The following is a 21863-nucleotide window of genomic DNA, read 5'->3' on the forward strand; positions in this document are numbered from 1 at the left end:
CAATGCATTCTCAATGTCACTCCTCATGCTCACATTCATAAATGTATGACCTGTTCGCGAGAAGTTGAATATAAATTCCAGATATAACGCTCACGTTATGTTTGTCACCGATCGTTAATGCTACATCACATGAAGTCCGTGAAGATCTGGGTTAGTATTGATCTTCAACACATGCTTGTCGTAACAGTTGGCTAACAGGATCGGATGGTCAGACTCACTGAGTTTGTTTCCATATGTCATCGTATCTCAGTGACGTAGATAGATGCTCATGCTGTTGATCACTGGGTCTACCGGTCCCCCGCCATACTGCTGAAATGCGGCCAAGCACTAAACTCACTCACTTCACAGGAAACCATGGTGCAGTACGTAGTATTGGTAATATATGACTTATTTGGCTATATCACTGTACTTGGGGCGGTGGGGTAGCCTAGTGGTTAAAGTACTTGCTCGTCACGCCGAAAATTCGGTTCAATTCCTACATAGGTACAATGTGTGAAGTCCATATCTGGTGTCCCCTACCGTCATATTGCTGGAATATTGCCAAAACCGACGTGAAACCGTACTCACTCACTCACTCACTCTTATCTACAGTGTATTCACACCATATCGGTTACTTTTAAAATTCCTTTCAAGTGTTGTGTGAGATACCAGTCATTATTTACGATGCCAACTATAACCTCCGAAAGAAGTGTGGCCCAGGGTGGGCCTCAAGAACCTTACCTCAGTGGTTTGGATCACCGATGGAAAGGACACGTTCATCTTTTCGCGAACACCTGACATAATTGATAATATTAATTCAAAAGCAACCTTCTTGTTATGCAGTTGAGTATGTAGACTGGATATATGGAAACAGTTCTGCCATTTTCATTCAAATAATAAGTGTCCTCTTGGGGTCCACTCATAAGTCAAGTAGTGAGTGAATATGATTTGACGCCGTTCTCTGCCTCGGTGCTTGTATTAACCCGACTACTGTTAGCCCGTTGAGGTCGTAAGTACACGATGCTGGCTCTATCATCTCATAAACACCTAGCACAAGGCGGAGTAATAATAAGTACCTTTGTTTAACGTCTTTTTATCATGCGGTTGGGGATCGAAGCACCGACCTTTCATCCACGGTCAGGCCAAGTATCCACTATCTCCTCTTTACAATTCACAAAACCGGACCTCTCAACAGTGTCAGAATAATAATAAATTTAAAATAGACATGATTGCCCAACAACTTTAATTTCACGTATATTCAATTTCACATTCAATCATATTTCGTTTTAATTGATAATACCCACGTTGCATTAGAATTAGATTCACATTGCATGCTGCAGCTGATTAAACTGTTTGTTTTTTTTATATTTATGTGACGTTGATTTCGCTGAGATCGAATATTTCCTCTTGACTTTCTTTTCTGAAAAGACACCGTGATGGTTTTGCATGCCCAATCAGAAATTATATCTGTTTATAAACAGGGATACAAAATTAACATTTAAATACATTTCTCGAATATTTTTTTGTTTAAAAAAAAACAAACGAAAATAAACACCGTCCTCAGATCACAGAATGGTCGGTTCTTGAGTGTCGTTGTTTCCGCGATTGGTTTACGTTTTTTATTCAATAAGATACAGTAAAATCAAATTCAGCAAAGAATTAATATGTCATATTTGTCTCTCAGATAGTCATAATTGAATTGCCATCCCGCCCACTACTATAATGTATCACGTAAGTGATACTGATAAGTATCCGCTGATTGATGGGTTCAAATCTTATCACGGTTTTCCTCAGTCTGTCTTCAGTGACTTCATCACCTTTTGATCGATTGTCGTTATCTCCATCCGCAACAGGTTGATGCCCGTCACAGTAAGCTACCAACATATCGATCATTTCAGTATAACAGTCCAGCTGATGTACTTCGGACTGAATAATCAATTAGAAACCACGAAGCTGACATTTGTAAACCAACACTAACACCTTTTGCATTTTCCCCCGATTCTGTGAAACATTGCATGTGTAGTCAACTGATAAAGATGAGCAATCTTTCAAATGTCTGCAGTAATTATGCATTAAAACTTTAGAAAACTGCACATATGATTCCCCCATGAAACATCTCTCTGTGATAGACACGTCCATAGTCTTCGTAGGTTGCTTGGCGCCTTTGTCGAAACAATCCAGTAAACAAATCTGAAGTATAACTTTTGAAGACATCGTGCGAATTTCGTGTGTTTGATTGAAGGACATTTTATGTGCAAACGTCTTTATGACGTCTCGCCAGTTTGGCTGAAGGTTTATGTCTGTCCTTTCATGTTGACTTAAACATCAGTAGTACGCATGCATATCGAATGTTTACTTAGCCGAATAGTTTCCACGGTAAAATTAAAGACATTAAACTGAAGTGACATCAAACCTGGTCGTTGTTTTGTTGAAACATAACCTAGATGCAGGACAATGATGGACGAGTCCTTGAGCCTTAATCTATACTTTGGCATTGCCCGTAATATAAAGTCATGGAATGAGACACAAATACCACATGTAACATAAAAACACCACTGTAATATAAAAGTACCACTGAAAGATAAAAACACCCTTGTAAGATGTTGTTATCATCTAAACTTACACATGATGCATAATTTTTTTATTAAATGGGAAATAAAACTATCTTACACCATTGCTACAAGATGTAAATAACGCAGATTACAGAGTATGGAGTACCGCAAGGTGAAACGTCAAATCGTAATGGACAAAACTCTGACTCCGTAAAGAAGATGTATGTTTGCACTTAATCAATTATCGTATCGATTAGCCACCTCTGACAATGGATATACAATCGCCCTTGCACCCTCCAACCAATTAACATTTACTGTCTTAAAACAATACACATCCGCGGATGTCTCTGTATATAAATGAGGTTGGATCAATCATTTAATCTTGTCTACAACAACGTCACTGATGGCGTGGGTCGTCACTGTTGCAGGCTTTCCACACACCGCGGTATCACGGCTCACATACTCTTTGGATTAGCTATGAGACTGGGAGCTCGCAGCTGTCTTCTTATGCTTGGGATCGTTGAGAACTTGTGTAAGTAATTTTACATTTACTTTCCAAATATATTGTTTTTGATTACCCGATTACTAGTATTGAATTTTTAATAGGAATGTGTTCGGTTATATTGACAGAATAACTGTGATTTATGCCACGAAATGATAATTATTTATTTTTACTACTTCTAAATGCCATTATCTTTGGTGCTGTCACTTCTTGAAGATGTTTTGAAAAAATTCTTGGACGTTTCAAGCCTTCAGAGTGGACACACAAAATAATTGTTTGTTGGAATAAAAGGTTTTGTTGCTTTTTTCTAAAAAAAAATCATTTCACAGTCAATTCAAGATGTGAATTTAGACGTTACTTCAAAACTTTCATAGCCTAGCCTATGTATTAATATTCCCATTCTTTGAAACCATGTAGTGTCATTACGCTATACAAAGCCCAGGTCAGGTCGACAGTAGGGCTTTTCGTTTGTCCCACCTGGGACCCGAACGCAGAATAAATTCTATGTAATAATTCATTTTCCAATTCTTTAAAAACAAAATAAGTTGACTGACTTAAGTAATAATTTTGAGAACTATGGATTTTATTCGTTTTGTATTGTTTTGTATATTTATTTCAATGTGACATGCAGTGCGTATATAACCTGTTAATACGGATGTTCAGTGATTTGCAGTCGATTTACGAGAGAAAAGTATGTCTCCAATTTTATTGATTAACATTAACTTTTTTCTCCATAAACTTATAGAAACCACGAGTTGTTGAGTGGGGGTGGGTGGTTCAGGGTTGGTGATCTTTACCGTTAGTAAATATGCTGTACCAGGATGCGCAGATTGAGTTTTAGTCATCGCCTCACACCAGTTATATCATAGGTCGTCAAAATGTTGATACCCGTAATATAACAAAAATACTATATAAAGTCGTGTTAAACACAGTTTATTTGCTTGCTTTTAAAAGGGAGACATTTACTTAAATCAAAAGTGTTAGTGCTGTTTACAGAACCATATATCGCTACTATTTCAGTATTGTTAGAACACCATTAACTCATTTGTTTTGACAAAGTGGAAAAAGAAAGATAAGTAAAGCGTTATTTTTTCATGTGGTATAACAGAACACAAATTGATTTGAAAAGTCAAACACAGGCCAAAGACCAAAGAACATCACTTTAGCTTTAACCAATCATCTCTGAATCACTGAATGAGTTGTTGCTGTTTGACGACAGTTGAAGCATTTGATGGTTTGGACTATTACCCATGAAGGTCTGGGTTTGAATATTGGCCTTCAGTAACCCATGCCTGTCGTAAGAGGCGATTAACGGGATCGGATAGTCAAGCTCGCTGACTTGGTTGACACATGTCATCGGTTCCTATTTGCGCAGATCGATGTTCACTCTGTTCATCTCTGCTTTATCTAGTCCTGAACTATTTACAGACAACCGCCATACAGCTGGGATATTGCTGAGTGCGGCTTAAAAATAACTTCGCTCACGGCTTTGGATTATTATTCCCAGAATCACCTTAATCTTCGTCATATACCATCCTGTTTCTCAATCAAACACTAAGGGCACGCCAGCTTCGAAGTATTTTCCAACAACCGTCCTACCAGACACCCGCATGTTAATGTCAAGACAAGAATATGTATTTCATAACAATGCTTCATCGCACGTATGAATGAGTGAATGCTGGTTTGTGCGGATGACGTCCCTGTTCCAGTATGTTTAACGCCACACACAGCCATGCTCGAGCTATGTCACTGCAGCTTGTAAATAATCGAATCTCAATCAGTCAATCCTGTGACTGGCATAAGTGGAATTGGGGTACAATGACAAGCATCAACGTGCAGTAACCCTGACCGACAAACAATTCTCCAGTATGTATACAATCCAGGTTATGTCAGAAAATCAAACATAAAACAACATTCGCCAGTAAGGTTATACCTGTCATTGTTGCCACCCGATACACATCATGAGGTGTATGTGGTGCTGGAAATAAGTCTTAGTATTGTCTCAGGAATTAGGTTAGTATGTTTTGATTGGACATGAGTAGTTAGTTGTCGTCGAGGGTCGAGTGTGGATGGTTCACATATCACTTGATTGTCTGGTTTGTTTTTAGCCATGAACTCTGCTATGTATCGTCGAGATGTAAGTGCTTAATATTTAGGCAAAATTGCGCATGGCGGGTGGTTCTGTTGAGGCAGTATGTGCTTACTCTCTTCGGGAACAAAAAGTGTTAACACTGATTTTCATTATCCATTCATTGTAATTTCAAGGCTGTTTTGCCCTGTAAACAAACATTGTTTTCTGAGTGTAGACAACAGTGGGTTCCTTTGCACTGATGTTACTGTTTTAGCTATTTGTATTATTATACATAAGAATTAAAGCAACTAAGTAGAAAAAAATATGAACATCTTCAACTTACTGGGAGATTAAAATGACCAAGATCAGAATTTCTATTTTAGTTAGCTGAATAGTGGCATTTGTGACGAGTCACCAGGTATCATCACCCGGTTTTGATCATCACTTCTCGACACATGGATACGGTGCATGTATATGGTGCTTGTAGTAGAGAATTCTATATTTGTCGTAATAGTGAAAACAAGCACAGCATTCACAATACTGAACTATTTCAGGACTTTAATTTCTAATGTCTTGTCTTTGTTAATTGCATAACTGCATAAAACTATACAATTTTGTCAATTTATAAACAGGACCGAGAAGGTCATGTTCTGCTCATGCTGATGGGGTGGGGGTGACAAAGTTGAACTTGTGCCTCATAATCTATACGGGTGACCCATTTACCCGAAATACAAGAGTCATCCTAATATTTTATTTTTTTTCCGCATGCTCTTCATTGGTTTTTATCTTCCACAGACTCAATAAACGCTAGAAAATCTTGGCAAGATATCGTGTGTCCACGTGGGCAGTTCAGGTGTGGGTCAGGAGAGTGCCTGGACAACGCGCTACAGAATGACAAGAAGAAGGATTGCAAGGATGGTTCGGATGAAACAATGGAAGGTAGGGTCATGACTTGTTTTACTTAATGTAAATAAGATCTTTCTTAGTACATCTGGTCACTGGTTCATTATGGGGATGATCGTGAAGATCAGGGTTAGAATTGCCCTTCAACAACGTATGTTGGTCGTTAGACGCGACTCGGATGGTCAGACTCGTTGATTTTGTTTTTGATACATTTCATCAGATATATCACAACAGCGCTTTTGACGCTCACACCTTTGATCACTGGATTCTCTGGTTCAGGCTCGATTATTTACAGATCGCCGCCGTGTAGCTGGAATATTGCTGAGTGCGGCGTTAAACAACTTCCGGTATGAGATATTGACTTCAAACTTTGTAAGCAAAGCTTGTAATCTATGTTCATATCCACGACAAGTGTCTTCAAATTGATCGTAAAAGTATCTTAATAATTAGCAATGTTATGTGTTTTACCACGGACTCATTTATTCATCAAGTTGGTCGGCTCTGTTACAGATGACAAGGGCCAAGGCGAATACTGGAACATCGTTTATTCCAAGCGACCATCTGCTAAAGATGATAAGCTGACAGACGTATGCGGTGGGCCAATTCACTATTACTGAGTTTAATATCTTGCGGGAAACCAATCATAATATTCAGACACAATTTTCTGCCGAAATGCATTTTCTAAACCCATCTGTGGGCGCATGGCCTTAAAAGCAAGTTTGGATGTAAACCAGATCAGTTGCACTCATCCGTTTGGTCTTGTAGTTCGATGATGTATAATGAAGTTCCGGCCATGTATACGTTGTCTTGCTCGGCCGTCAGTTAACCATACAGTATTCCCTGTTCTTAAATATTTTCAATATTATTCATTGAATAACATTCAGTTTATCTTAATACGCCGAAGATAAAAATCAGAAGGTCGTACTCATCATCTGTTACTTCTATTTCAGGATTACGTAAAGTGCCGGAAGGATGCCAGTGTAGAAACAGGACCATTCTTAAATGTGGGAATGCACATCACTCTTCGGTGCCTTCGGGTCTTTCGAAGAGCGTGAAAGTCTTGTAAGTAATTGGCAGACAAATACCTTTAAACCTTACTAAAGTAATGGCTGGAGGAGTGCTCATTCGGTTGGATATTTTTGGCAAATGTAATCCTTCTCTTTATTTCCTTACGGGTAAAACAATTTTGAAAGATTCTGAAATTTCTATATTTGCATTTGTGTGTGTATTTTCAGTGACGGTTGTTAGTTTCGAAAATCATAAAATATGGTTGAATGAAATAATTATTGACTAGAAACATAATGTTCGGAGAGTGTAATATGATTGATTTGAAGCAGTGTTTTTTCATTGGACAGTGCAATGTAATTTGCCATACAATTTCCTTGAACGTGTCATTTCGTACATTGAAAAGGTCATTTTCTCTTATGTACATTCCCCATACTCTTACGGATGTAAAGTATATTGGCGAAATAGCATCTTTAGGCGTAACAAGAGAAAGGTAAAGGAAGAATGCCTTGGCACATTACTGTCGGGTGTGTAGGACTTTAAATAACATACAAACTGTAGCGTGTGAATGGTATTTTCACTGTCTACGTAGATGTTACTCTCACGATCTGTGAAAGACGTCATCAGGGGACACACTCCCCCATCGTTGTGGTCACTGGACAATATGCTTGGAGACGCTCTTGAAAAATATCCTGTCATTCTTTGTGCACATTTGCCGACGGCATTGCTCCATGTTGATGTATCATCCTTGAAGTAGAATGGCAGATGGGCACATGATGCAGTAGGCGGAAACACAATAGGTTTCATGAAGTCATAGGTGTCCAGCTGAGTGTCACATGTATGGAAGAGACGTGTATCCACGCTTTGAGATACTGAGATAGGCTGACAGGGATACGTAGTATATAAAAAGGGACACTGTATTATTAGAATATTTCTTTGACACTCCCCGGTTGAGAATACTGGAACGAACAAAAAGGAATCAGTGCCCAGGACTTTCTAGTTCTTCTGCCCATCACCTAGATCTATTGTTTGTGAGCTATAAATACAGGTAGCGGTCTGTGGGTTCTTACTATGCCCAACGGCACTAGTTCAAATAGTTCAAAACATTCGCCGAACAGAAGACCCGAGTTCGATTCTCATCTTCTGGTACACTGTTGGATAACTGCTAAAAGCGATGTAACCATACTCACTCACGTTGACTACGCTCAGTGATCTATTGGACTCGCCTACTTGGTAGACACGAGTCATCGTGTCCCAACTGCGCAGAGCGATGTTCTTGCTGTTGATCACTGGTTCAGACTCAATTACTGCTGAGTGCGCCCTGAAACAACAACATCCAATCATCCACCCATCCAATGGTCTACAGACCACTTTCCAAACGGTCTTGTGTATTCATGTCATCACAAAGGTCATTGGACTTGTAGGATGTGAACTGAGGGCAGTGAGCTGTGGGACACTCCACATAAATGGAGAAATGTGTTTGTCGCTTACACAGCTCACCATTTACAAAAATAAATTCAAATTCACCCCATTCCCGAATTACCCATTGAATTCAAATGCATTTTAAATAAAATAACCCTGACACAGTACATTTATATGAAGATCATGAGTTGAATGCGTTTGTGTATTATTTCCCACGATATGGATCTTTTCCCTTGGGAAAGCAGGTTAGGATGTTGACATTCCACGCAGCATTAGGTTTTATTGGATTGGTGTTCTGATATGTTGGGGTAATGAACTCCTCTTGATATAGGTTATGCTATTATCAAGTTAATGTGAGACAACATTAAGATAATTGCAAGGAGGTTTCTCTGATATATCATGTGACTGATGGGTTTCTTTCACATCATTAGTGGTTAGTCAGTCACTTTATAAATGCCACACAGCCATGCACACAGTCATAACAAATATCCCTTGAAGCAATACATGAGTAAGTGTTTAGGAGCCATTATCAACCAGTGATGACATGGATGTTCTTGAAAAAGCTTATAAATTATCATATAGCCATAAACTGAAGAGAACGGTTTAGTATCTTAGTTAAATCAGCCTGACTGATGAGATTATAAAGCCCGTGTATTGCGTATTAGAACTACCGGTAAAAACCAAGGAAGACGAAGTTTTTGTTTTGAGAATGGTCTAATTTATCACCTGCTATAACAACAACGGGGTTGTATATTTCTTGTTTGGTTCAGATGACAAGCCATGGCTTCTTAGGTTAAGTACAGTTGTCCCCCTGAGCGCTCTGCAGGAGACTTTCTGATGAAGCAATTGCTTAAATTGTAAGCATTACGTCTTCAACATTTGAGCCCTGGTCTGCGATAACGGAGTTCCATATTCTTTTATTGTTTGTTCTGTAGTGGCACTCTCGAGGTCATGACCTCTAACTGTTGATACAATACACACGGACGCAGAGTAACGGGACATCTCATCCTGTTGAGCAAATGATGTGTCTCGCACACAAGGACAGTCGTGACAAACATGCACTGGTTATTTTGAAACAACCGTGGTTGTCTAATTTCCTTTCTGATATGTAATACCACCACCGTGACACGGTGCAATCGTTGTCTTCGTGGTGCTTATCGATTCATCACTGGATTGTCTTTTAGCCCTGTTGTCCGGTGTCTTGTGATGACGTCTTTGAATTCAACAATGGACAACCACCCAGTGGACGTCCCCTAGATCATTTCGTTAATATATGCTCTTAAAAATGTAGGGGATAATGAACTTTCAATTTGGATAGCAAGTGTCAACGTTAACAAACGTTTCAAGGACAGACATCTTATTAACGCACCACCATTTCCCCCTATTACCACCCATAAACACAACGCATGATATGCACGTGCATAACGCAGTAGCCACATGCACGTGCATGGGGTCCCATTCTTGATTTTGACTTTTTTTTTGAAGAAGGTCGAAAAATCACATAGAACATTAATTTTGACACTCATCTTGCATCACACATTTGTTAGTATTTGTTTCTAGTCGTTTAAAATGAAAATCGTATACATGCAAATTACATAATATACACCAGTCACCTTTCAAAAGCGACTGCATTCCAAATAACTATGGTTGTAATGAAGTGCAAATGGTGGTGCACTCTCAAAACATTCAATAATGTCATATCAACATTGATTGACAGCGATAAATCTCCTTAGTATGTTTAATCGTAAATAAAAAAAAAATAAATATCCCCTACTTTTTATAAGAGTATATATTTGCTCATTGACGCTATGTTGTATAATGAGTAAGTGGGTTTAGTGTTACGTCACTTTCAGCAACATCATATCGGAAATGGACTCACATATGATACCCATGTAGGGAATCAACGTTGGGGCTTTAACCACTGTGCTATTTTATGAGACATCAGAAGGTATATATAATTACAATTAAGTACGCAATCTACTACCATATTGAGTACGAGACAAGACCTCAAACTTCATATCTAAAAATGAAATCTTGTCCATCAAAAACATGTATTCCAATTATTCCATCTTAACGCATCAAATTGTTTATTATAATATTAGGCCCGTGACAGAACCAGATAATCTATTTAAACGAACCATTGATATCCATTACATGTCACTGAGCCTTACCTTCCGATCCCGTCAGTCGCCTCTTACGACAAGCATGTATACTGAAGGACAATATTCTAACTCGGACCTGCACGGGTCTTCTGAAACGCCATTACCAAGGAGAAAGAATTTGTTATCGATATAATATGATGTATTTACAAACACGTTGTAAATTTCCAAACCGATACCATGATTGCTCTGTTTGTATCTTTGGTTGATATGGTAGGTTAATGATTTGACTAGATATTGATGCCATCAGCCAGAAGTTGCGGTACCTCACGCTTACACATTGTTTTAGTTGCATATAGAGTAGTGGCATTTATATTAGACAGAAGTCGGATATAGTTCATGGGAAAGTACTAATACTTTGCAAGATCAAAATTGTCATCAGTGAGGCGGGATTTGTATGCTTTGTCTCACACACCTGGCCTCATCACTGTCTGATAGTAATTTCGATCCTCATGATCTAACCGGAACCTTAGCAAACATTATGTAATATGACAGACATGCTATTGTCGTGTAATATGTCTGTCCGGAATGTAGCAGGATATAGAACCACTTTATATAAGACCACTTTATGACAATGAAGGTGTATCAAGTCAGACAGCTGATATTGGATACGATTTCAGAGACACTGACAATGTGATGTAATATTTAATATTCTGTTCTCACTAGCAATCTTGAAGTGGATTGTATTTATATTAAGCAACACGTAATGTAACAGGTGATCAATAATCTCATTTTCAGAGATTTGTCGGGCAATCGGATTGAAGTTGTATCACGCAGCGATTTTTCAGACTTGGAGAATCTTGAGGAGTTGTAAGTCACTTGTATTTTCTGAAGTCTGTTCAACTTCAACAATAAATGTAAAACGTAACGTGAAGAGAACATAAAACAGAAGCCGCATAATGACGTATTTTTCAGATTACTGTCATGTCCTTATGCAAATAAACGTCGGTTTTCTTTCCAACTATCAAAAAAGTCATTTACGAAAAGCTCATGTTAAATAAGACACAAGGGTGTGTGTGTATGTGTGCGCGTGTGTGTGTGTTTGTGTGTGTGTGTAGAATTTATTTTGTATTTTAGTATAATGCCTTTCAATAGTATTCGTATATCAATGGCAAAATGCATATTCGTTTCAGAATATTCACGCATTCTTATTTGGAAGAAATAAAGAGGAAAGCCTTCTACACATGCTCAAAGCTAAGGAAAATGTAAGTATACTGAAAGATGTATTGTACAAAACCAATGTGTATGTATGTTTGTTTGAGTTTATGTCCTTTTGATACCGTTTTAAATTCCATTAAATTCAATCTAAATTTCAAAATTTAACGATTTTCTTGGAGGAATGACCCTGTATGACGCATTTTGACTTTCAATGAATTATCACCACACGCATGGAATTACTTCAAGTATACATCCCTTTTAGGACTACTGGATGTGTCTTAATGCTCAGACGTTTACGAAATGACACCTCACAATCATCTAATATACACCAAATGGTATATGCGGAGACTGGCTTTAATTCGTCATAGTTAAAGTGAACATTGGAACACAGCTGAACGCAAATATCTGGCCACATCGGATGGTCATGTTTAGTGGTCATAATTTTCGCTCGTCTCTCTAAGGCCCGGGTTCCCCACAAAGTTACAGTGTTTGAAGATAAGGTTTTTGGTGTGATAGTGCAAGACTATTATTGAAAGTGACTACCTCTCTGAAGTTCAAACATTACGACATCTGAGACGGATAGTTGATTTTCAAACAGTGTCATCACGTTTACATCCAAACTGGCGAGAGTACACATTCATGAACGTCACATGTCCTTATCAGGATAGAGTTACGGTCTTCCGTTCATTCCCCGCACAGGTGAACCTCATCTGTCATTGGTACATATATGTCATAAGGAGTATCATTGCTGTTGTATCATTACTGTCACTTTGCTTGGTAAATACACTTTCAATCTCGGTCTCGCAAGACCGTTGTGCGTCGGGTGAAAGTGTAACGAGTCACCAATTACTTAAAAGCGTGCAGATAATTGTCAGTTTCCTTTGGTCTTATCGGAAAAGTAGTCAACCAGTGTAGTCTGAATCTGATAAACCATTATCATCTCTCCTACAAGGATATGCGCTTGTTATTTCATTGAGCTTGAGTGTCAGTTAGAAGATAGAAACAGCCAAATTGAACGATACCCCTTTACTAACTCCTTCAGTGCTTTGATGCTTCAGATGTTATCATGAACATGTTTTTCTGTACTGCGCAGAAAAACCAAACTTGATGTCAATGATATGGCACCATCCCTGTGGACACACAATCAGTAACGTCGTCCCTTTGTGTTTAATCTGCACTCAATATAAAGTTATCCAATATGTCACGAATCGTCGGCGTTCTCCGCGAACAACGATAATAGAGAGACTTTGGGATCGGGGGATGTTGATCTCAGACATTGTGAACTCATGTTGCGTTGTTGCTTGAAGGCACTATGCGTTATGAGTCGCGGTCTATAACACCATTGTATGAGACGGGTTCATAATTACATTGTCAGTGTACGCCATCCATATTTGCTTAAGTGGTATCACGAGCGAGTTATTCTTATATTATAAACTTAATAAAACCACGGTATATGTTAACGTTGTTGTATTACATTATTCCCGCTGAGAAATGACCTTCCCTAAGTGAGGTAATTCTTAGCAAGGACTAGGTTACTTGTTGGATCTATCCTCGAGCTTTGTGACATCCCGCTGATTACCTGCTGTTCCTGCAGATACCTCACTGACAACCTGCTGAGGGACCTCCCGCAAGACATGTTCCCGGAGAACAATATCGTTGAGGAGTTGTAAGTATGAGACACATGTATTATAAATTGTAACGGATTTTGAACACTTGTTAATTAAAGGCACCTGCTATATATTCATGGCGCCAATATGGACAACGTAATACATTTCTTTCGGTATTCAGACCCGTGAACATCCGGGTCATGATTGGTCTTCAGTAACCCATGCTTGTCGTAAGAGGCTACTAATGAGACGGGGTAGTCAGGTTCGCTCATGTGGTTGTTCGGTTCCAGATTGGGTAGATTGATGCTCACTATGTTGACCACTGTTGACCACTATGTTTGGTCCAGTCGCTATTATTTACTCACCACCGCCATACAGCTTGAATATTTCTGGAGTGTGACGTTTTGACAACAAACCACCAGCCAACGTTCCAATAAATGATAGTTTTGTGATTGCAGAATAAAACCGAATTCTTGTTCTTGTTTATGTGTTTTGAGCTCTTACCGTCTTTTACTTACCCTGCAGGTAGAGATGATACTTCTGTACTTCATATAAATGTTAAATTTAATAGCTGAAAAGACAGCATGTTATATTTAAAGACAAACGTAAGTACAAAGATGTCAAATTTAGTTCTCAATGAACATCTTCCAACAGCTGCATCAAATGGACAGGCTGTGCAAAACAGACTTTTTGCAAAACCACCATCTTATTTTATTTATCTCGGTATCACTCTTTCTGTCCTTCTCTCTTTTTCTGTCGCTCTCCCCTCTCTCTTTCTCTCCCTTTCTCTCTCTCACTCTCCTCTCTCTTTATTTCTCTCTGTCTCTCACTCTCTATCACTCTCTCTCCCTCACGCTCTCTCCGGCTCATAATATCAATCACCGGTTTTCTTTGTCTTGACACCATTATTGATAATAATCTGACATTATTCTGTCTGTCTCTGTGTCTGTCGGCCTCTCTGTGTCTGCCTGTCTGTACACTACCTATCTGTTACTGTGCATCACTGTTCATCTGCCGATCATAACATCAATCACTAATTTGCACAGTGAAGACACATTTATGACACAGGCAGCCGCCATGCAGCTGAAATATTACTAATGGCGACACTAAAGCACGCAAGGAACCTCCGCGTCCTCGAACGGGCCGTGGTAGGACGCCCTGACACTCTAGAACTCAAAAGCATATTTTCACAGGAAATCGGTCAGGACACTTCCTCCTCATATCTGTGCTGATCAGATTAGATTTTACTCATATCCTTCAATAATACAATTTGACATTCAAACATTTATTGCGTTGTTTGTTGGATGGTAGCAGCTGTTTCTTTGTAACAGCCTGTGCGTGGGCTTAGGTGTTAAAGGCGAATATAGAATTTGACATCTTGCTATTTCTTTTGTCTCTTTTAGAATATGTTTTTCCTGAAAATGAATTCTTGTAAAGGGCATGTTAGTTCAACAGATTTGCAGAGCCTTGGACGAAGATTCATCAGTATGTTGGTTTATGTTATAAAAAAAGATCAAATCTCAATTCAAGACCGTACAATGCACAAACCATTTTTCGAGAGCAAGAATAATCATGTTGAATACTTTTATGTCAGTATACATGGAAATAAAATATTTTGTGGTGGGAATTACTTGTAATCGATAATTAAAATGTATGATGAAAATACAATGCTTTATGTATTAGTTGCAGTTACACTGACGCATTGTAGAATGACATAGATTATGTTTAGCTGTGTCGGAAACATTGAATTTTGAACGTTTTACAATGTATGGTTGTTGACGAGTTGTTGGGTTAGACAAGCGGCAGGGTGAGGTTTTTCAGACGCATTGTGTAGCGAGACCGCGTCAGACACTTCAAAGAGCTGGGCAAGTTACAGTGGCAGATGAATAAGACAATTTTCAGTGTATGGCTGTATCAGATACCCAATTGCCATATAGAAGGTGCTCAAATGTAACACGTTATATTTTCGATTGCACTGTCACAGAAGAGAACAGATATTAGTACTTTTTTTGGAGGGGTGAGTCGAATAAGGTTGTCGGCACACAAAGTCAGCTGCCTAACCACCTCAGCTATTGTGGAAGACAGTGGCTGAGAGTTAGTTCGAATCCCGGATGGGTCTCGGCCCAACAAACGAACTAGAATGTCTACTTAACTGAGAAAGTGTAATCTCAATACAACATGTGTTGCATGAGACAGTGTGACACAGTCGGCTACGGTGGGTGACTGCGTGAGACACTCTGAAGGTCTAGACAAATTAAAATGGTTGAAGAGTTAGGCAGGGTACGGTGTACGACTGAGTGAGACACTCTGAAGACCTAAACAAATTACAGCGGATTGAGAATCCGACAAGTTACAGTGTACGACTGAGCAAGTTACGATGTACAACTGTATGATACAAAGTTAATAAAACAGTCTTTACTGTTCGACATGTACATGTCATTCGTTTGGGGTATTCCTTTTGGATCTGACGTATGTATGCGAGCAATCGATAAATACACTTTCATGTGCCGAACTAATACAACCAAATACACAGTAGCATTCATGTATGTATCAAGCGGGTCAGCAAAGGATCCCTGCTTTTGTTTGTTTGTTTGTTTGTTTTAAGATGGGTGTTTTATTTTTCATTCCAGATATCTGAGCCACAACCGTCTAACCATTCTTAAACCTGAATATTTCAACAGGCTTACAAAGCTAATACATTTGTAAGTAATACTGACTTGATTTTATGCTAGCATATTTTGCCTAAATTATCTTTCAGCATACGGGAAGATATTCAGGACACTGCTTAAAACTGGTCTTCAGTTATCCATGAATGTCCTAACAACGGCTATCGGGATGTGATGGTCAGCAGACTCGCTGACTTGGTTGTCAGATGTCAACGTATCCCAATCTAGCAGATCGATGCTCATACTCTGGACCATTGGATTGCCTAGTCCAGCAATTATTTACATTCATATAGTTGGAATATAATTCATATGGTTGGAATATTGCTGACTGTGGCGTTAACTAACAAACAAAAGTAGTTTTCGGCCACACAGTATTCTCAAATGGTATCAGATTTATTATTCATCGGTGTACATATATAACAAACGGCCCAATGCGTGTCTGGCAACTAGAGTCCCGTTTGCAGTGATTAGTCTAAGTACTGTTCTCTACTATAATACTTTACTCTACTTTATAGCTGGAATATTCTGGCTGTCGTTCATGATATTCACATACTGCAGTCGCTTATCCAAGCTTTCAAATGACAATACAATGTGCCCTTAACGTTTAATTTTTCAGAAAGCTTGATAACAACCTCATCCGAGATATAGTCCCGATGACATTCGCTAACACGGGCAATTTGCTGTCGTTGTAAGTAATTAGCTGTTGGTTATTCTACATTTGACCTTGATGATAACAAGATGGTGTTGCTATGTTGAATCTGACGCGAGTATCGAATTAGCTGTGTTGCATTGAGTTAACCAAGAGCAATTGCGGTGAATGGACGAGGTAGACACGAAAATACCAGATCAGTGACAATCAATCAATCAATCAATCAATCAATCAGTCAATCGATGAACCAATCAATCAATCAATCAATCAGGGGTAGTATCGGTTATGAATGATGCCGTGTAATTCCTTCAAGAGTTATATCTCGCTCTATAGAGATTAGGGATGAGCTTTTGAATCAACGGAATTGAAACAGTATGCCATACATAGACCAGGGGACGGATACAGCTTTTTGGAGGAAGAGGGGTGCACAGTTCATTTTCAACCATTTTCACGAGACTTTCAGTGGTCATTCAATGAACTTTCAGCTCCACTGGACCCGCCTATGTAGACCACACAACCTTGAAACTTACGATCTGTTATGCATATAGCACTGTCATTGTGTTCAATGTGATTGAACGCATACACCTCAAAAGCACCCGTATTAGAATCCAGGCACTTTTAAAACATTTTAATTGATCGGTTTCTAAGCGATATAGCCAACATCATAAGAGGTATACGTTTTGTTGTAATAAACCTGTGTGTTTTAGTTAATTGTCCTGTTGAGTATAGACTTCGTATCTCAGAAGTAGCAACTTCTTTCTTCTTTCTTCCTTGTAGGTTACTTGATGGCAACAATCTGGACAAGATCGAACAGAACTATTTCAACAACTTGGGAAAACTGCAAACTTTGTGAGTATATAATTGTTCTCAGTATAGTATTCATTTCCCTCTGGTCTTCACAGATGATATTTCAGATCAGAATCCACTGAAATGTTTGAATGGCTAGACACTGGAGATCAAATGTTTTGCCCTGATGTTTTGATCGTTACTGGTCAGTGTGATCTCTGCTGATTTGTCTGGTCCAAAGTCGATTTCTTCAAAGACAAGGTGACATTGTCAGCAGATGTGGGAGTCCAAAGTGTTGCTGGGCTTACATGCTTATGGTTTTAAACCTTGGTCATATCCACCAGCACTGGGGTGTAGATGACCTATTATATCGTCATCGGATCACATCGGCCTCTGAGGGAAGCGATTGTGAACTGAAAGTCCTGTTCCTCCAGAAACTATCAATCACTCACTAATGTAAGCTGTATACCGTAGCTGCCTCCGTCTTTGACAATGGTTGTCAGTGGGGTAGTCTAGTTGTTAGCTCATCATGCCGAAGGCGCGGGTTAGATTCCTTACACTGGTACATTCCGTGAAGTCCATTTCTGGTGTTCCTCGCCTTGATATTCCGGGAATATTGATACAAGCGGCCTAAAACCATACTCACTCTCTCAGTCTTGAAAATGAGCCCATGTCTGGTGTTCCTCGCCTTGATATTCCGGGAATATTGATACAAGCGGCCTAAAACCATACTCACTCTCTCAGTCTTGAAAATGAGCCCTTGTCTGGTGTTCCTCGCCTTGATATTCCGGGAATATTGATACAAGCGGCCTAAAACCATACTCACTCTCTCAGTCTTGAAAATGAGCCCATGTCTGGTGTTCCTCGCCTTGATAATCCGGGAATATTGATACAAGCGGCCTAAAACCATACTCACTCTCTCAGTCTTGAAAATGAGCCCATGTCTGGTGTTCCTCGCCTTGATAATCCGGGAATATTGATACAAGCGGCCTAAAACCATACTCACTCTCTCAGTCTTGAAAATGAGCCCATGTCTGGTGTTCCTCGCCTTGACGTTGCTGGAATATTGATACAAGCGGCGTGAAACCATACTCACTCACTCTTTGAAAATGAACCTATTTCTGGTGCACCTGCTTGAATGTTTCCAAACTCGGCGTAAAACTATGTTCACTCACTCTTTGAAAATGATTGGTGTTTGGGGGCTTTGTTTTGTACCAGGTGTGAATTTTGACATATTTTCATGTGTGAAATTGCTTTTTCTTGTTTTGCACAAGAAATCCCACTTTTTAATTTTTTTTCAATATGCTTTCAGAATCATATCTCGAAATCGAATTGCCTCAATAGAATCCAGTTCCTTTGTTACCCTGAAGAGCTTAAAACATCTGTAAGTACCGATTTTCTTCCCTCATATATAATGGGCGTTATAACACGAGGTTAAATATAATGGCTGGCGTGTGAAGGATGGAAAGGGGCATAACTCTTGTCACTCTAAAATCATGGTGCGTATATTTTGCAACGTCAATATCTGAGAGGAAACGATTTAAAGAGGTCATAAAACGGTGTCCGGGTATGTAAGTCTGGGTTAGGTCGATATATCCTTGCTGTCGTTATAATAAAACTGAATATGTTAACATGTCAACAAATATACATTTTGTAATGCACATATCACTGCATTCAATAACAAGACGATAACATTTTATCATATACTCTAAATCTGTTTTTCTTGTGTCGTCTGCAAAATCTAGCGATGGTTACGAAAACATTTGACTCGCATTCCAGTGAATAACTTTTGACAAAACCTTCAAATGTAGTCCCTGTGTAATATTAATATTAAAAAAGGAATTACAACACAGCGACTTTACTAAGACAACATGCGGCAAAAACAGCAAAATTCGAATCGTTTCATTCACACAGGTTGGCTGAAGTGTAAGATCCGATACCCATGCTTCAAACAGTTCAAAAATTACATTGAGGTGTTCGGTAAGAAAAATACGTTGTTCACTGGTACATCAACAGTCTACAAAGATGCAGAATATATGCTTGAGTACATCACCACAAACACAGTGAGCATCAAGAGGTATTTCCATATTTTACTTTGCAGAGTCCTGTTCGGAAACTTTATTTCCAGCCTCCGTCTGAACACATTGGTGGGTCTGACAAATCTCACACATCTGTAAGTACAGACATGGCACTATCGTAAGGAAGTACTCATTGATACATACCTTGCCCATACACGTAGTGTGAGATCGTGCCATTCCGAACAGTGTTCAGGTCCTTAATATTTCCCTTTACACCTTATGGAACTCTCAAAGAGTAATCCATGAATTTGAACTTTGTACGAAAAGGGACTCAACTCCATTTTGACGAAATGGCAACGACAATGTAATAATGAAGTTATTATAATTTTATATCCTATGATTAAGAAATTTAAAACACTGAAAATGATTAACTCATGTTTAAGTAATAAATGTGTGTTTTTGGAGATGCAGATCATTTTGTTGTTCAATTCTTCCAGAAATCTGAGGGACAACAGTCTTAACTTCATAATAAAGGGCGTGTTTAAGCCTTTGGAGCAAGTAACCTCAATGTACGTACAAAGAGATGATCCTTTGGACGGTTACATTATGCAACTGCATGTAACTGCGTCACTTACGTTTAAGTATACTGATCCAGTCAGATTATAGACCTGTCATGTTTCATATCAAAATGCGAAAGAAACTACTTTTAGTCGTAAAGATAACGTATTCACACATTCACATATTCACGTATTCACATAACTGCCTTTGGCGGTGAAAAGACGGTGGGGAAGGAGATACTCTCTCATTCACTTGTATTTGTCGTAATTTGATTGAGATTCATGTACGGATCCATAATACAGTTAGAATCCCACAAGGGATTCTGCATTAGGCAGAGATTTCTTATGAATATTGAAAGGAGTTTTAACCTGAATTTACACTTAAACGTACTTCAATCGTAACACAATACGGCTTTGAGCGAGTGTTATTATATTAGACTGGAACCGCCACTTTACGTGGAATGTAAAACTAAATAAGTAAATTTCATTTTCCAATTTTCAGAGACTTGAGAGATAATAGTCACTTCCATGGGGTTCAGCCAGGGACGTTTGACGATGTCTCCACACTGAAGAACATGTGAGTAGCAAACATGAGAAACAATTTGATCAATGCAAAATTGGTCCTTTTTGGTAGTGGGCGTTGGTACGAACGTGTCGTCTTGCCAAATAAAGTGTTGTACATTTCAGTCTTTAAAGACAGAATATTTTTGAAAAAGTATGCAGATACTTTGAAAAGTATTTAGATATGCTAAACAGTTAGTCTAATGTGTAAGTGGGTGAAAAAAATTTTAGGCCACTGTTATCATGAATCCAGGAATTTTTCCTGGGGAACATCAGAAATGGGCTGCACACATGTGGAGGATCGAACACTGCACACATGTAGAGGATCGAACACTGCACACATGTAGAGGATCGAACACTGCACACATGTAGAGGATCGAACACTGCACACATGTGGAGGATCGAACACTGCACACATGTAGAGGATCGAACACTGCACACATGTACAGGATCGAACACTGCACACATGTAGAGGATCGAACACTGCACACATGTGGAGGATCGAACACTGCACACAGGTAGAGGATCGAACACTGCACACACGTAGAGGATCGAACACTGCACACATGTAGAGGATCGAACACTGCACACATGTAGAGGATCGAACACTGCACACATGTGGAGGATCGAACACTGCACACATGTAGAGGATCGAACACTGCACACATGTGGAGGATCGAACACTGCACACATGTAGAGGATCGAACACTGCACACATGTAGAGGATCGAACACTGCACACATGTAGAGGATCGAACACTGCACACATGTAGAGGATCGAACACTGCACACATGTGGTGGATCGAACACTGCACACATGTAGAGGATCGAACACTGCACACATGTAGAGGATCGAACACTGCACACATGTGGAGGATCGAACACTGCACACATGTAGAGGATCGAACACTGCACACATGTAGAGTCATCGGCGTAATAACCCGAGACTGCTCTACCGCCTCAATGTAATGTACAAAGAACTAACGCATGTTATAGATGCAGACGTTTCTACGAGAGAAGATAAGGTACCTACATACTAGTCAGTGCGAACCCAGCCTATTCTGAATTTTTTTTCTCCAAATTTAGCATTTTCCGCAGAACTTTTAACGTTTCTATTGGTCTCATATAAAGTTCTCTATCGGGATTCTTCTGATACTTGAAATTGTCATTGATTATTTATTATTATCATCCTTCATTCTTCTTTTCACACAACATTTCAGTGTTATCTGCCGAATCAACATCACAATGTTGATACGCATTTGCTTGTAG

At 39.1% G+C, this 21863-nt stretch overlaps 1 protein-coding gene across 1 annotated transcript in view; it reads left to right on the top strand.

Annotated features, from left to right (window-relative positions):
* The window catches only part of LOC137288082 (relaxin receptor 2-like), a 34805-nt gene that overhangs the window by 8378 nt on the left and 4564 nt on the right, over window positions 1–21863 (top strand). The window contains exons 2-15 of the mRNA XM_067820457.1: window positions 2960–3063; window positions 5900–6043; window positions 6518–6601; window positions 6958–7069; window positions 11332–11403; window positions 11727–11798; window positions 13346–13417; window positions 15989–16060; window positions 16641–16712; window positions 17451–17522; window positions 18772–18843; window positions 19561–19632; window positions 19975–20046; window positions 20537–20611. Of these exons, the coding sequence (XP_067676558.1) occupies window positions 3009–3063; window positions 5900–6043; window positions 6518–6601; window positions 6958–7069; window positions 11332–11403; window positions 11727–11798; window positions 13346–13417; window positions 15989–16060; window positions 16641–16712; window positions 17451–17522; window positions 18772–18843; window positions 19561–19632; window positions 19975–20046; window positions 20537–20611 (1118 nt within the window). The 5' untranslated portion in view covers window positions 2960–3008. The remainder of the gene's footprint in view (window positions 1–2959; window positions 3064–5899; window positions 6044–6517; window positions 6602–6957; window positions 7070–11331; window positions 11404–11726; window positions 11799–13345; window positions 13418–15988; window positions 16061–16640; window positions 16713–17450; window positions 17523–18771; window positions 18844–19560; window positions 19633–19974; window positions 20047–20536; window positions 20612–21863) is intronic.

The sequence above is a fragment of the Haliotis asinina genome, chromosome 6 (assembly GCF_037392515.1).
Source record: "Haliotis asinina isolate JCU_RB_2024 chromosome 6, JCU_Hal_asi_v2, whole genome shotgun sequence".
In the NCBI taxonomy this organism is placed as follows: domain Eukaryota; kingdom Metazoa; phylum Mollusca; class Gastropoda; order Lepetellida; family Haliotidae; genus Haliotis; species Haliotis asinina.